Source organism: Excalfactoria chinensis, chromosome 2 (genome assembly GCF_039878825.1).
Source record: "Excalfactoria chinensis isolate bCotChi1 chromosome 2, bCotChi1.hap2, whole genome shotgun sequence".
Classification (NCBI taxonomy): Eukaryota; Metazoa; Chordata; class Aves; order Galliformes; family Phasianidae; genus Excalfactoria; species Excalfactoria chinensis.
In genome coordinates this window covers 37,760,900-37,778,895 of record NC_092826.1, presented here as the reverse complement: position 1 = coordinate 37,778,895, position 17,996 = coordinate 37,760,900, and the positions used below count along the sequence as shown (strand labels likewise).

At 36.9% G+C, this 17,996-nt stretch overlaps 1 protein-coding gene across 1 annotated transcript in view; it reads right to left on the bottom strand.

Moving 5' to 3' along the window:
- Positions 1-1,940: 1,940 nt before the first annotated feature.
- Positions 1,941-17,996, bottom strand: part of ALKAL1 (ALK and LTK ligand 1) — a gene marked incomplete at its 5' end in the record, with an annotated part of 35,711 nt that continues 19,655 nt past the window's right edge. Inside the window, 4 exons of the mRNA XM_072328074.1 lie at positions 1,941-2,166; positions 4,892-4,968; positions 6,692-6,772; positions 12,619-12,672. Coding sequence (XP_072184175.1) covers positions 4,904-4,968; positions 6,692-6,772; positions 12,619-12,672 — 200 coding nt within the window. The remainder of the gene's footprint in view (positions 2,167-4,891; positions 4,969-6,691; positions 6,773-12,618; positions 12,673-17,996) is intronic.

The following is a 17,996-nucleotide window of genomic DNA, read 5'->3' as shown; positions in this document are numbered from 1 at the left end:
AGAATGGAAGATTTGCCGTCTGTAACTCCTTTCACACACTTTTAACAAAATTTTAATTCGGTGTATAAATCTATGCTTAGTATCCTTATAATATTTGTGAATCTTCCCAGACGTAGAAGTTGAGTGATCAATAGGAAGCATTTATTCTGACAAAGGTGAAGCTCTTAATTTAGCACATTAATGTTCAGAAATTGCATTAGACAAACCATTTGAGGCTTTCTAATTAGTCCTCACTTCCCAGAAGCTTCTTATCAGAAGAGAACATATTTTTTTGCTTCTCCTTTCATTATCATCAGTAGACCTTTCCTGAGGAATGAAAAAGTACATTTTTTGAAATAAATAAATAAATAAATAAAAGGCTAAAGACAGAAGCTTTCTCAAAGCCTCTGATCACTATTCTAAAAGAGAAACAAGGTTACCTATCTCACCAACAGGGATTTTACCTATGTTTTGTATTTTCACCATGAATACTCCCTACCACATGGCTTGAACAAGGCTTGAAAACTTTGCTCTTGTCAAAAGAATACAGTGGCAGTAAATTTGAGAAATAACTGCTAAGAATAAATACAAACAGCATTTGACAGCCTTCCAAGGACTACAGAAAGAGTAACTAAATCAAGAGCTGTGAGTAAGGAGCAGCTTTCAAACAGGTGCTTCAGAATATTATTGCCTAGGCAGAACGTGACCTCACCTGCAGAAGGTGTGAACTGAACTGATTGATGTGTCACAACACAGTTTCAATATTGAAAGGTAGTGAACAATTTAGAAAGAAGAAACAAATCTCCTCTGGATGTGAAGTAGTTGAACGTCTATATGCTTATTCAACAAGGAATCTCAGGACTATGTTTCACTGCTATTTTGTACACAGAGAACTGTTGTCCGTAGAAAATAAAGGGCTCAAAAAGCCTACACTGAAGGAAAAGATAGATTGACTCTGAGGGAAAATTTCTTAACAGTCAATTAATCAGCAGAATTGTGATCTGAGCACAGTGATCAACATGCATTGTCAATTACTTTATGCCTAACCAAAAATGCCTCACTTCTCACTTCATACTAAGTTCATTGTATAGCAATAAAAAATCTTTGTCAAGTTTGCAAAAAAAGGACAGCTGAGATAAATGAATATTAAATGCTACCATCACAATTTAAGTTTAAGTAAGATTTAGCACCCGTGCTTTGGATTCCTCACAAATAGGAAATCTTGATGTGTTGCAAGCCAAACGCTTTCATTCTAGTCTACAGTTTCATACAACTTGACATTATTTTTCACCTATGGGGCTCTTTCATAATGCTCTCTTCACCCGCACTGTGTTCTCCACAGTAGGTGAACGATACATTTTTATTGGCATCCCATTGAACAGAATTTACCTCTTAAAAATAAATGTTGTAAAAAAAACCTAAACACAATAGTTTGCATTTCTCAGTGGAAAATTATTTCCACTTTGCAAGGTTAGTTAAGTTTACATATTAAATAAGTGACCTCTTAATAAATGTAAATAACCCCAGGGAAAATAGTTTATTTTTATGTTCTTTATTCCATCAAAACTGCATTGCAGTTTTCCAGTCTTTATATTTACATTATTTGCAACTCTTTCCATAAGTGCCAGTACAAATGTAACTGATGATAATCCAGAATAGTCATACAATTGTTCCTGAAAGCAAGGTGCATTTCTGAGCATTTTTTTTTTCTGATGCGCAATAATATATATATTAACAAAGCTTCATAATATAAAATATCTTCCATGGCAAGTAAAACTTCCCCACAGCTTATTCAGATTTCAGTTACATAGACTTCTGCATTTCAAGTTAGTGCAAATAATGAAAGTAAGAGCCTGAGCAAAATGATGTAAATACAATGGAACAAGAGAAACAGCAAAATTTTCCCGACTCCCTGCATATGATTATAACATTTAATCAGTATATTATTAGTATTCTTTATATACAATGTATTTAAATAAGTGGCTTGTCTGAACTATAGGCAACAAATTTACAAATTAAAATAAAATAATGTTTTACACAAATATGGAATGTCCAACAAATATATGAAAATAAAATGCATCTAGTAACAAAATGACATAAATCAAGAAGGTAAAAGATGTCTTCTCTGTCCTGGAAGATTTCAAGGCACTTTCTTGGCAAATCAGAATTCTCTCCTTAGTAGAAAGTCTGCAAGACAAAAGGACATGCAATTTTAAAACTAGTTTCAAAACACAGAAAAAGACTGCTTAGTGTAATTCTGATTTCTGCAGTTTTCAGTTATCTGCAGATTTCCTAAGTCCAGACCACCAGTGGGTCTTGCTTTTTTGCAAACATTGATGAATTTGGCCGTGGTAAATGCTCAGCGTTGATGCAAAGATGTTTAACACACAGCGCTTCGTGCTGCACATCTCAGAGGAAAGCCTCCCATGAGTATACTTACTTGCTTTTGTAGATACTGAGTTCAATCAAGTGCTTCACTGCCATTTGCAAGCATCTGATGTAAAAAGAAACTCTCAAAGCCCTGACAGCAGTCCACTCCACCCAGCAGTGTGGAGGCCACCCTCCCTGACCTTCTCCAAGGTGCTGAAGCAAGTCTGAGGCTGTGCCCCCTGGCTCCAGCTGCAGCATGTTACCACTTCAACGTGAAAAACAACTTTCCAAGACAAAGTTTCATTTCCAACACATAAAGACCACATCTCCTTTCCTGCTCAGATACTTGCAGGGCAAAGAAGAAACTATCCATGTTATAGAATTGCAGTTCTGGTTTTGAGGAAAAGGTAGCCTCTTTTAGTACTCTAAGACAAAATGTTTAAAGATATCTGACAGAACAGTTGCCCTTCTTTCTTGCAGTCATCTCTCTCAAGATTTTAAAGCAAAGGCAAATTCCCTCATGTAAAACATTAGCTAGGACCCAATCCACAGTAAGCTACAATGAGGGTGGAGAGGAAAACAGATTCTCTGTGCCAAAAGCTGGAGTAGATGGAATCACCAAATCATGCTACAAATCCAATGTTACTAAGAGAATAACACAGGCAACTCCTGTGCTGCCCTGTTTAGCCAAAAGGAAGGAAGAAAAGCTTCTGCTGCCCTTCATCTTTCACAGAAAAATGTACACTGCTACATGCAGGCACTGGATTGCTCTCATGGAAACTATTCACTCCATCTACTCAGTGGAGAAACAGCACAAGGAAGCACAGAGGAAACTGAAAAACAGTCAGATCATAGTTCTGCTTTTGCCTGTAATGTTCTCTCTGTTTTCAACAGAGTAAAGAAAAAAAAACAGCCTAGAGATGATTTTATGTGAACACAGTGTACATGAGCTGCTAACATGGATTACCCTCCATGAGCAAGCTAACATGGCTTACCCTCCCTTTCCCACATGTCATCTCAGAGTATGTTTGGCAGGCAAATTAGAACAGCTGGTTTTGCAACTCAGGAACAACTTATGATCTTTTCATATTTTAAAGATGGAAATGGGATGTGATAGTGGCTTATGTACTGTGAATATGGAAGCAGGCTTTTGACTCACCAGATTGAAAGAAAAGGGAAAAATGTACTAGAACACTCAGAAATGTTTCTGAAAGGCCCAAGCCATGAAGCCAGATGAATGGAAAACAGATAATATAGATGAAAGTTCATAAAATGAGGGATTTCCAGGATGCTTTTGAATGTAGAGGTTTGAATAAGAAAACTAACAAGCACACTGTTTTGCAGAGATGCAATATATATATATAAATTAATTAAAAAAAATAATAATTTAAAGGACATTCAGAAAGGATTACTGGAAAAAGGAAAGTCCTGACAAAGTAATAGCATCCATAACCAGTCTTAGGTTTGGTGCCCTGATATATTCAAAACCATGTGCATGATCCAGAAGGCAAGAGGCCAAACAGACTGGAAAAAAAAAAAAAAAAAAAAAAAAAAAAAAAAAAAAAAGCTAAGAAAATAAATAAAAAGGAAAAAGAAAATATGTCATTTCTTCTCAGCACTGAATTATTGCCATATTCTTCTAAGCATTTTTTCACAGCCACCAAAATGAATCACACCTCCACTTGGAAATCAAATTAACTAACACTGATTCATATCCTACTCTTTCTTTCTTATTCTTGATTAGTATGAATTGAAATCTTGATTCAGGAAGAAGTGACATACACAGCTCCACTAAATTCCAGGCAGTATTTGACAGAAGGAGGTTGTGAGAGGAAACAGAAGAAATCAGTTTTCACTGATTTTATATATATTTCTTGGCCCATAAAAATCAGTGCTGTTTTTCAAATTAGTATGAAATGTGAAAACATTTCTTTTATCAGTGATACTGCTGTTTAATTAATGTATTTAACATGTTACTTATTAGCCGGTACCTTTCACAGCTTGTTAATTAAAAATTATTACATCTTTATGTTCAGTTTACTACCACCACTATTTATGTTATTAACCTTAGATAAATTCTTAGAACACAATTTGAGAATGAAAAGAGGTTCTGACAATGAATGAAGTGATTAAAATTGCAGACCTGAGACCAAGACTTTCCTCTTCCATGCATTAACAATAGAGCCTTCTTATTTAAAGGCTTGAAATGCACTGATCAAGTCTTCATGCATTATTCACCTTCACCAACCAGTCTTCTCAAAGTTTTGACAGCAAGATGTGACCCAGAACATAATTATGGTCTACAGTGCCACAAGGGACTGGTAGGACATTATAATGGGGCTTGTATCAGAGACACCAGTGCTTCCATATATTTCCACGACTATCTAGTCAGTCTTAATAGCAGTGCCATACTTCCGTATTGATGCACTATTTATATAATGTTTCTGTATGCACATGCAAGGACAATGTACAAATGTGAAATAAATCATTAGACTATTAAAGAATTTTAAAAGAATAGTGAGAAAGAAAAAATGATACTTACATAGCAAACATCCTAGGACTGTGTACACAAAGGGCTCATTGCTAATCTTGTTAGCAACCTTGCACACCTTTTATAATCTAAAAAACAAAAATACCAACGGCAATAATGGACCTCAACTGCCAGATACTCTCAAACACTGTAAAATTAAATGTAGGACTTGTAATAGATTTTCAGGCTTTCAACACAAGAATGCAATCCTCTGGTAGAAATCCATTACATTACAATTGCAAGATGCAAAATTATACTTTATTCTATCTTGGGCACTAGAGGAAACGTGAGTAATGGCAGCAATTCAATTTCTACTCTTAAGACGTATAAGATAAAGTTGAATTCTCAGATTTACCCGAACTTAATTCATTACCTGGGAGGCTACTCTAATATGCAGACTATGAGGTATTCTGACACCAGACTCTCAAGCTTTTTTATTGTTCCACCTACTATTGACTTTGATAAGAATCCATATTTTCCATGTCTAAATAAACCTTCTAATCATAAGACTAGAGACACTTGTTCTCCCACTCTGGTGCCCTTAGTTCAAAGGACCAGTTGTACAAAGTGGTCTCTGAGCCACTGCCATCTTATCGGATGGAAAGCTCTAACTATTTGGTAACAAGGAAGTGCATTTTTCTTCTCTTGTTTTGTAAGTTTCGTAACAGAAGACTTAACAGAAAATATGCCAAACGGCAAGAGACCAAGTGCCAACCTGGGATCAGGGCTTCAGGGAATATTTGTAAAAAAAAGCATATAACTGTATCAGCAGGAGAGGAAGCTAGTCATCATTAGACATTCTGTGACAGGTAGGGTTTTCCCTGAAAGAAAATATCAACTCCCTCTAAAGAGACACAAAAAGATCCTGGCTATGATCAACCTTGATAACTATTCTAAGTCTTGGTGCCAGATAAGGTGGAGGCAGTTCTGAGAACTGAACTCTCCTAGATCAACAGAACATTTCAGGCTGAGTGAAACTCATTGTCTGGCTGAAGAAAAGGAGAAATAAAACTTGATTTGGTTTTAATGACATTTTTTTCAATTCAATTTTTGTGTTAATAGTTAAGTTTAAAAATCAGTTCTTCACACAGTCCTAACTGCAAACTCAATTTTAACTTTAGAGAAAATATGTTTAATTAGAACAGAAATAGCACAACTCTGTTTCTTAATAGGAAAAAATGTAGCACTCAGACAAGACAGTCCAAACTATATCCATGTGCGGTGGATATGTATATTCAAGATAGATGGCAGGCAAATTATGTGACATTTTTGTTATGTATCACGTGACAGATATGTGTCTGGCTTATCATAATGACTATTTACAAAGCTATTTGCATAACTTATTAGAAAAGTGTCATCCCTAACTGACATGTATGCAAAAATAAGATATAACCATGTTGTTAAAGATTAACAGAAGGTAGGAAATTGTTCAGATTTCATCTTATTGCACAAGTAAGTAGGTAGATCTAATGGGAGTGGAAAGGAGAACACAGCTTCACTGAGAACCCATCTCTTCAGTGGCATGCCTGATTATTTTCCCCCAGAATTTTCATTTCATCTACATTGGTCTCATTCAGGATTTAGAAGGAGCTATGTTATATGTAGTTGACCGCAACTGCATTATATATAAATAGACATATAGATAACATAGAAAAATCTCTGTGCACTAGAAGCCCTTGTTAAATACTTTAGCAGTATTTAACTGTTACAGAAAGATCAGCACATCAAAAAAAGAGCATAAAAAGCAGAAAGCAGGTTGCTTTAAGATAAATATCACAGTTAGAATTCTAAAATACTTTAGTTGCTACTTACAAGCTGGTGTTGAGCAGTCCCTTGTATTGTGATACAGTCGATGAAAGTGCTTGCTGCACTCTGATGAAAATGTGACTGGCCCTGTTAGAAGGTAAGCAGGAGTTAACTACAAGCTTTCAGTGGCACTACTTTACCATTTCAAACAATACTGCCAACACGTAGAATTAATTTCAACGTGTTTTGATAAAATTACCCTTCACATTTTGCTATACATTAAATAATTTGAAACACAACTATAACAATATCTGCAACTGAAACAACAGAAAGTGATACTATTACTATGCGACTGTACAAGCTGAGTAGTGTGGTTGATAAGACAGGAGGAATGCATGCCATCCAAAGGGATCTGAACAAATCAAAAAGGAGGCCTCTGTGAACCTAATGGAATTCAGCAAGGTGTTGCACTTTGGTCAGAGAAATCCCAGATATGTATACAGACTGTGAGAACTCCCTGTGAGCAGCCCTATCAAGAAAGACTTAGGGATGCTTCTAGATGAAAAACTCAACATGAGACAGTTGCACTTGCAGCAGCCCAAAAGACCAACAGTACCCTAGGCTGCATTAATAGAGAAGTGGCCAGAAGCACAAGAGAGGTGATTGTCCCCCTCTGCTCTACCCTTATAAGGCCCCATCTGGTGTACTGCACCCAGGTCTAGGGCCTCCACCACAAGAAATGTGAAGATTTTGGAAAGGGTTCAGAGGAAGGCCATGAAGACGGTGAGGGGGATGAAACATCTCTCCCATGAAGAAAGGTTGAGGGAGCTGAGCTTTTTCAGCCTGGATAGAGAAGGCTCCAGGGTACCACACTGCATCCATCCAGAACTTAAAGGGAGCTTATAAATGTTGATCTCATAACTGTTTATAAATATCTAAAGTGCAGGAGTCAAGTCACTGGGTGTAGACTCTTTCTAGTGGCATGCACAGAAACAGAACAAGGGGCAATAAGCAGAAACTGGAACACAGGATGTTCCATGCTAACGCAAAGAACTTCTTTATTGTCAGAGTGACAGAGCACTGGAACAAACTGCTTAGAGAGAGGTTGTGGGTTCTTCCTTTCTGAATATATTCAAAATTTGTCTGAATTCCCACCAGTGTGACCTGCTATAGGAAACTTGATTTAACGGGGGCTTGGACACAACAGAAGTCCCTTTCGACCCCTACAATTCTGTAATTCTGTGATTTTTATAAATGGGAGGGAAACAGACTTTTTAGCATGGTATCAGAGTGATAGAATGGGGAGATGGGAGGAATAAGGGTTTTAAATTTAAATAGAGCAGATTTACATTAGATGCCGGGGGGAAATTTTTCACCAAGGGAATGTGCTGGAAGCCTTATGCAGTACCTGACAGGGTTGGAAACCCTGCCCATGGCAAGGTGTAAGAAACAGATGACCTTGGAGGTCCCTTTGAACCCAAGCTATCCTATGATTCATGATACTATACTCATGATCCAGATAAAAGAAAAACCTGGAAGTGATAGACCACGTTAGCCTTGAAATTCCATTAATTTCAAATTAATATTAACATTCCCTATGTGGTGAAAAATAGAACAGTGCAACTACAGCAGTATATAGTTAATTCAGTAGTTGTTATTATAATAAAAAAAAAAAAAAGTTGTTATTATAAAAAAAAAAAAAAAAAAAAAAAAAAAAAAAAAAAAAAAAAGCAGAAGCCATGCAGGTATTATTCCTGAAGATATGTAAAAGCAATACTTTAAGCAAATATGAAATTCTAAGCCCTGCAAAAGTTAAGTAGCTTGACCTGCTAATGCTTCTAATTTGCACATCAATCATTTATAAAGCTCTGTATGAATACAACATGAATGCTGAGGAAAAAATACAGCCAAATACTACCTAGGAACATAATTACTTGTTGAAGTAGTTCTAGCAGAAAGGGGCACAGACCTGTAGAGGGCAGCATATGTTTTAACATTTGGATGAGGCAAATCCCTGTGTGCCCAGGGTGTAGCATGCTGTCTGCTCTTCCAACTTTCTTCAGATATATCATGTTAACTATTCGTATTAACATTTGATAATAATGTAAAGCTACTGGTCTTCAAACCATAGCTGATAGGTTATAAGTCACCAGAGGCCTTCCATAACTACTTATAGCCCCAGGAATGTAATAGCGATAGCATCCAAGATGAAAAAGAACAAAAACATAACATTTAAATCACATGATATGTGGAAGCAGATACAGCTGTTTAAAACCAGTTTTGGATAGTTAATTTCTTTTGATATATTTTCCTATAGTACCTATTTCTCAAATAAAGGCTCTGTCATTGCACTCATTTGTCCTACAGTCTCCCACAGCATCCTTGCAATGAAGCTTAGAAAGTGTGCAAGATGCTTAGATGAGTGGATGGTGAGGTGTACTGAGATTGTGCACACTGGCAGAACTCAGAGAGCTGTAATTAATGGCATAGAGCCTAGTTGGAGGCCTGTAACTATCACTGTTCCCAAGGGTCAGGTCTGAGTCCAATCTTGTTCAGCATCTTCATCAGTGACCTGGATGAAGGGATTGAATCTACCCTCATCAAGTTTGCTGATGATGCAAAACTGGGAGGAGTGGTAGACATACCTGAAGGCTGTGCAGTCATTCAATGGGACGTGAACAGACTGAAGAGCTGGTCAGAGAGAAACCTGACTGAGGTTTGACAGAAGCAAGTTTAGAGTCCTGCACCTGGGGAAAAATGACCGCATGCACCAGTACAGGTCAGTGGTTGACCTGAAATGGAAAATCTCTACAGAGGAGGATCTAGGGGTCCTAGTGGACAACAGGTTGGCCATAAGCCAGCAATATGCTGTCATGACTATGAAGGCCAATGGGATCCTCAGATGAACTAAAAAGAGCTCGGCCAGCAGGTCGAGGGAGCTGATCCTTCCCCTCTCCACATTGTTGATGAGGCCACACCTGGAGTGTCTGTCCAGTTATGGGCTCCCCAGTTCAAAATACAGGGATCAACTTGTAGTAGTCCAGTGGTGGGTGATAAAGATGATGAAGTGCTTCTCTTTGTGAGGAAAGGCTGAGAGATCTGGGTCTGTTCAGCCTAGAGAAGAGAAGACTGAGGGAGAATCTGATCAACATTTATAATTTTCTAAAGGGCAGGAGGCATTTGGATGAGGCCAGACTCTTTTCAGGTGTGTAGTATTACAAGAAGCAATGGTCAAAAGCTGAAACATAGGAAGTTGCACACAAGTAAGCAGAAGTAATTCTTTACAGTCAGAGTGATGGAGCACTGCAACAGGCTGCTAAAAGAGGTTGTGGAGTCTCCTTCTTTGGCGATATTCAAGACCCATCTGGATGCCTACCTTCGTGACCTATTATAGAGAACATGCTTTAGCAGAAGAGTTGGACTCAAATGATTTCTAGACGTCTCTTCCAGCCCCTGTAATTCTGTGATTCTGTATTCTGTGTTTTTTCAGCCACAAGTACGCTTCTGAATAAACTGACAAAATAGTCTCTGCAACTTAGAACTGGAAGATTGTTGCTATGTTTTATCTGAGTGAGTAATTAGTCTGCAGAGAAAGTACGCAATTTGAAATTTTCAAAGATGTATGAAGATAACAACAGCTTTTGTCACTGAATGAATTCCTTGTCCCTTCAGGTAATATGTGGTTTTTCAGCTTTCTTCCTTACCACAAAATACAGTCTGTTAATTTTATTTCTGCCTTATAGAGCAATCTGTGTCAACAGGCTTTTCAAGCCAAATTGATAGATAGCTTTATGACTCATTATATTATTTATGATTTTTCCTACAGTCAAGGATTGCTAAATACAGTTCTTCCTTGGCTTTAAAATGTCTACTATTCTTGGCAAACTAAAAGTATAGAATAATTCTCTTAACCTTGAAACTGTAAAGACAATGGACTGTGAAGTTAATGTTGAGTTTTCTCTCCTCTTTTTCACAACTTCATTAGTTCAGAATGTCCTAAGTCTTGCACTAGTAAACACTAACTTGAAATAGTTTACTTATTTAAAGTAGATAGAAAAAAGGTTATGATTTGAACGGAATCAAGAAAAATAAATGTAGACTGTATAAGAAAAAAGACTAAGGATTAGAGGATCTAATAAAGCTGTGGAAAAGACAAATCAGGCAGAATGCCCCATCGCTGAAGATCCTAATAAAAATAATAAGAAAGATGTAGGCAGCAATCCTGAGCCAACAGAGAAATAAACTTCCAAGAATTTTGGAATGAACCTGCTTCCCTTATTCATTCCAGCTATTCTTAGTCAAATAATTTCAGCAATTTTGATGACAGCTACCCATGCAGAAAAAGACTATTAATTTAATAAATGGTTCCAGAAACAGGCCTATACGTGTATTTTGCTCTTTTTCACTTCTGTGACTTAGTATTCTCAAAATACCTTCTGTAAAACTCATGGCTATTTTTTTTGCTGTTGTTTTTGAGCAAAGGAACTTATTCTGTAGCCATCATTTAGACTACTCAGATTCTTATGTTGAGATTGTTATGGTGGCTGAAAAGTTTCCAATGTTAAAAATGAAAAGGAAACATTAATTATTAATTCAAGCAAAACTTTCTTGTCTGCCCTCCTCAGAATAGAATCTTCCAGTACTCCTGTGCTACATAGAATAGCAAAAGTTCAAATCTATATGTTCCTTTCATTTCTTTTTCATAGGAATTGAAAGTGACAAGGTTCATAATTATTCTTTTTTACTGTAAGAATGAAGAAGCAGCTGCATGTAGCACCATTCCGGTAGATGCTATTAGTTTGCAGTGAGCAGCTGGCAGAAAGATTCTTACTGTTGTGCTTATCCTGAAAGTCTTAGGACCCCTCTTCCATGCACAGGAAACAACAAATTCTTCCCTTTCCTGCTATGGACTGTCCAAAATTTCCAATTCTCTTTATCATGCACCTACTGCCATCTCTTTCTTTCTCCAGGTCTGAGTTTCACTAATCCCAATAACATTTAAAATCACCAGCAGATTTGCTGTGCCATACATCCAGATCATTTTTCTGAATTTCAGAATGTTTGGAACTAGAAAGTAAAGAATCAGCACAAGCACATTGCTGTTGGCAGCTTTTGTTGTTGTTGTTGTTCTGTTTACATTCTAAGAGTACAACATTTTTTCCAGTAGTTACAAAATAAAGTACAAAAGATAAGTGTTACAAGTGTAGTTATACAACTGTGTTTCAAATTTCACATGCAATTATTTGACTGTATTCATATTAAGCTTCCCTGTTTAACATAGCTAATGTTTTTTCTGATACATTTACACTGATTTCTTTACACTTCCTTTACTGCATTTGTGTGCTAATTTAAAACAAGCATTCACACATAAATATCATGATATAAAAGACAAAAAGTGTTTTGCTGATATAGTAAAAAACTATACAGCTACATAGATATGATCTGAAAGATATATTCAGTCCCACTAGAAGATTTAAAATTGTCTTAAAAATTAATATGGTAGAACTGACAACTATTATAGAAAAACATATATTAAAAATTTAAAAAAGTAGGTCTGAGTTCTCTCATTTAAATATTATTTGCCAGAGACAGTAGATAGGTGATGATGTATTTTTAACATCATACTGCTAAATGTTTGCATGTGGATATACAGGATATATGCATATAAATTCAGTAACCACAACTATTAATTTTCTTGTGAGGCTACAAATCAGCAAGTAGCAATAGGATCATAAAAATGAAACAATAGGTTTTAAATCATTAATGTTTTATCTTACTGTGTTTATAAAGAAGTATTTTAAGCTAGATTATTCAAAGAGAGACTCAAACCAAAATGCTCTTCATTCTGAGTTCTTCAAACTTTCTGGTCCTAAATGATGGAATTATAACTTTACAAAAGTTAAACTTGTTCACTAACCTCAAGAAAGCTAATATGTGATTCTTCCTATGGCTACTTAGAATATTCATATATGGTTAAGAGCAACTTTTCTTACCTGTGAAATGTTTAATGAATTTGTCTTTTAGGCTGGAATCTCTTGGAAAAATTTCTGAGGAGAGAAGAAAATAAACATATCTATGGAGTATGAATTAAAGTAAAAACACTGAAATCATTATATACAAGAAATCTTCTGTAAAGAGCCACAGTAATGCTGATCTTTTGAGATCACTTCCAATCTTACTGACATTCTGTGATAACTTCTCAAATTAATCTAGGTTCTTTTGCACTCCTTTCTTTTTCTTACTTTTTGTTTTGTTTTGTTGTCTCAACAATATTATGACTTTTATTTAATTCACAGTGGAATATTATATCCTACTACATGCACTATCAGACTTTTTGTTGACTATTTCTGTACATCTTAGAACTTGAATATTGATCTGTACATTCAGAAAAGCCATAAATAATATAAACATGATATCATGTAATGACCAATTGTTTGAGTACATAAACAAATTATGCAAAATGCCTACATGCAAATGAAATACCATACATTAGGTAGCAAAATAATAAATACCTTTAGATAAAGTTTCCTACAGTTCAACTATGATAGATACAGTCCCTGTACATTTTTATCATCATTATTTGAAAAATACTGTGTATTTTAAAATAGTCCCTTTTCATATGTGGCACTTTTTCCAAAAAGAAAAAGAGGAAGTACATGTCTCAGAACAGACAAATGAATCAACAAGAGTGGAAATGTGACCTAACAAAACAACTACACTCACATATTTTTGCAGTGGGATGTTGACTCTAACTTACAGCAGAAATTTTATTGCAAGTAAATATTCTTAAAATTACTACATTGCTTCCAAGTCTTAAACATATTTCACTGAAAAACTGTATGAAAGATTATTCAGTAGTTGTACTTATTACTGCAGACAAACTAAATATCAACCACGTTATATTAAATTCAAAAGAAATGCCTTTCTTAGCACTAATGCAATGAATTGATTGTCTCAACCTTAGGACCTGAAGCTAAGCATATGTCATGGTTTTGTAATGTTGCTGTCAATATTCCACATCATAACATCAACGTCATTTATAAATATTTCCTTGTCATTTATGTAAGTTCTCCTTCATACTATAGAACTGTGTCCAGTTCTGGGCTCCCCAGTACAAAAAAGACAGGGATCTCTTGGAAAGAGTCCAGCGGAGGGCCACAAAGATGGTGAAGGGCCTGGACCATCTCCCCTATGAGGAGAGACTTAGGGAACTGGGTCTGTTTAGCCTTGAGAAAAGAAGGCTGAGAGGGGACTTGATCCAGGTTTATAAATACCTGAGGTGTGGGAGCTATAGTGGCGAGGCTGGTCTCTTTTCAGTAGTGCGTGGGGACAGGACTAGGGGCAATGGGCTGAAACTCCAGCATAGGAAGTTCCGCACGAATGTGCGCAATAACTTCTTTACAGTGAGGGTGACAGAGCACTGGAACAGGCTGCCCAGGGGGGTGGTGGAGTCTCCTTCTCTGGAGATATTCAAGACCCGCCTGGACGCCTACCTGTGCGACATGGTGTAGGGAGCCTGCTTTGGCAGGGGGGTTGGGCTCGATGATCTCTAGAGGTCCCTTCCAACCCCTATAATTCTGTGATTCTGTGATTCTGTGATTCTGTGAAGATGTTAATTATCTTCCAAAATAAATTCTTACCACTGATTTTCGGCATTTTCTCAGAGGTCATATGAGTGTAGTTTTAGGCTGGAGTTTTAAGCTAAAATGCCCAAGCCCCACTGCAACTCAGCAAGATGAGAGCACATTATTTACTTAACATTCCCTGAAAATCTCAGTTTTAACTGATGTAAATTTATTTTGTTTCCTTACTTCAAATGAAGTATCAACCTTCCTAAACTTAAACATAGAATTTTACTGTCATGAAATATCAGGAACCTTAAAATTGTACTCAGAATGAAGCATAAGACAAGACAATAGTGAAAGTCTGTATGAGTTTTGAATGGGATGCCTCAAGTAGGCCAATACAGAGGAACAACTGAACACTGGTGAAGGCTGGGCTGAGAGCGGGCCACTTCTGGCTCTGACAGAAAATGTTTAGAAGCCAGGCTCTTTCAAAATGTATAGAATTTGCTCTGAGAACAGAAATCACCTTTTGCCCTGTAAAATCCTTTAGGAAAAATCTATAATACAACCTGGGCAGAAGATGTCCTCCTATATCAAACATGACAGAATATCAAAACCCCACCCTTTAGTACTCAGGCAGAAAACAGGATAAAATATATGATTCTGAGAAAAGGAGCTCAGCATTTCAGACACACACAGCAGCTGTAGCTGAGAGTGATGGCTGCAGGGACTGCTTCCTACAAGCAATTTCTCTTGGCTCGGGTTTGCTCCATCCCAATGAGAAAACTAGGTCAGCCATGTGTGGTGCAGGGGCTGGACAACACTTTCTGCCTGCTGCAGCTGCCAGCCTTCAGGGCAATCATCCTTTCAACATGTGCTCACGCCTCAGCTTTCTTCAAGCATTCATTTTCTTCTCTTATACATTTGCCTGCTGAAATGCAATTGGTGAGCCCCAGCACTCCACAAAGACAACCCAAGTTCATTTGTATAAAAAATACAGGCAGCACAGGTCAATGGAACACTTTGGTCTGCTTGCTCTAATGGCATAGGCAGCTCTGCCTGAACTGTCAATTGCCTGACACAAGTACAATAATTTTTTGGTCTTCCAGCAGCATATGAGGACCTCAGCACTGCTTATGACCAGAAAAACTATTTCTTCTATAGCTATTTTCTAATTTTTTTTTTTTTTCCTCAAAAATAGGTTTCTCAGATTGTCTGTGTTGAGCATAAGGAAGCTCTCCTAACTGTGCTTATCTATGAGGCTGATGTCTGAAAGAACTTACAATTTGAATCAAAATAATGACCGTCCTGAGAGAATGGAATAGTTATCATTGATTCCCAACCAGATCACACTACAGTCAGAAGCAGGATCACAGCTCCATACAGGATCCTTTTATCAGGCAATGAAAGATCACCAAGACAGAACACCTACACTAGGTTATTCTGGCTTTTAGCCTGTTCTTAGTTGCTTCAATCATACTTCATGTGTACCTATCACCTATAAAAAGAGACATCTTAATATCCGTTCTTGCAATGCATGTTCACATCCTCACAGAGCAAGTTAAATTCCTCTGACGTTAATTTCACAAATGAAAAGCAGCAACATGTAATAAAAGAAGACGGATTGGCAATATGTTGCTGAAATCAAAACACTGTGAAGTGACACTGGGCAAAAATACAAAGGAAACAGGAAAATGAAAGAAACCCACACAATCAGGAAATACTGAGTAGAGAGAGTTTATTCAATCCATGCCTCAAAATCATCCCACACAAGCTAAAATACAGCCACTATATATACCATAGGGGAGGGTATTGGATTGCTTTTTCATCATTTCGGGGATTCTTTAGACTGTAACATTCTTGTGCTTAAACTTATAAAACTTACACTGCTCTTTAGAGACAGTACATCTAAGACAAAATGTTTTTGTGCTACTGACCTTAGACTAATCACTATAATCCCATATTATAACCATAAATGATCTCAACTCAAGAATTTCATTTTTACTTAAATTAGGACCTCCATGTAAATCTGCAGATGATTACTAATCTTGGGCATAATGCTACCCATACTACACTCCTTTCACAGAGACCAGTGAACATGGGCAGCTATTAATTGTGCTAGTACAGATATCCTGCTTAAAATATAAAGAATATAAAAATACATAATGAAAGTTAAGGGAAGTTACAAATGTAGGGGATTCTCCAGTTTCACACAAAGACTGGTTAATTTTATGCTACAGTTTCAGCCATAAACAATCCCAACTGTTAATTTTCTTAATCTGAGTTGTGATACCTCACATAAAGACTTGGGGCTTCAGGTAGAAGTTGTGTGGATGTGCCGGAGTTTTATCCTATGCTGAGATAAAAAGCCTGTTTGAGAGTAAAAAAGCTCTGAGCAAAGCAGTAAGCAACAGCTGCTCCAGATCTCCACTTTACCCACAATTTTGTCATAAACTTTCCAAAGCTGATTTAAACCACTGTTGTAAAGCTAATGCACTTGTTGTTCAGCACCTGGTTGCTGAGATGAATATCTAATTTTTCAATAATTTGGACGTACAGAGAGGTAGAAGACTAAATAAATCAGAGTTCCAGGCTAGGGCATGTGCTCAGCCTGAAATAGAGACATGGCTGCATCTCCTTGGCTGAGGATTACCACTTTTCTTTGTTCTCTGCATTAAGACTGCAAAGCTGTGACCACAGGTGCTAATTTTTTACCCTGTGTTTTCATTGTCTCCAGCACTAGCCATAATCCCACCTGGAAAATTAATGTCCTGCTTTAGTATAAATAACAAGAAGACACATGCTCAGAGCACTGAATTAGTCTAAATCCACACAACACAGCTTGTTGACAGCTCCACATCCTCATATCCTGAGGTGATATCACCTTGGCAGAAAAAAACAAAAAACAAAAAACAAAAAAACAAAAACAAACAAACAAACAAAAAAAAAGTCTCCAACAGGCAGCAGCCTTTGCTTACTTTACTTAACAGAGTGCCCTACAATGTCTCACTTCAGGCTGGACTCCAGGCAAACACAGAAAATGAGAAGCATCAGATCTTGGGCTCTTTTTCATTCGTCTCTCTTCATTGGATCTTAAAGGTCCCTTTCAGCTCAAGCCATTCTACAGTTCTATGATTCAACGACTGTCCCTTAACTCATGTATGTAAGAAAAAGAAATCTTCATCAAGAACCATGATCTTCACTTTTTGTAAGAAAACCCATGCATTTAAAATAAATAAATAAATGCACATTTTCTTCAAGTTCTGAAACAATTAAAAATAATAATAAAAAGAAAAAATAATAAATAAATAAAAGCAGAAAAAATAGTAAATGACTGCTAAAGCATTTCTGGAAAACTTCTCCAAGGCAGGTAAACATTTCAGGAAAATGCATGTGTATCCAAGGGAAGATGACATTAGTTACAACTATCCTTCCATCTGCTACCTAAACTGTATTTGTCAGATTTAAACGCTGAAGATGCTAAAGTACTCTCCATAGCACACTTCAATTACAGTATTTAAAGCCTGGCACTTTTAGCCAGCCTTAGTAATTTTCAGAATATCCACTGTAATAGATAGTCTGTCCTATGTTGGTATAACAGGCCTTTCTGAATCTTACATTGTTCTGCACTTCAAGCAGTCACTTATTAATAGAGTAAGCCAGACAGTAGTGCGTGGGGACAGGACTAGGGGAAATGGGCTGAAACTTCAGCATAGGAAGTTCCACACAAATGTGCGCAAGAACTTCTTTACAGTGAGGGTGACGGAGCACTGGAACAGGCTGCCCAGGGGGGTGGTGGAGTCTCT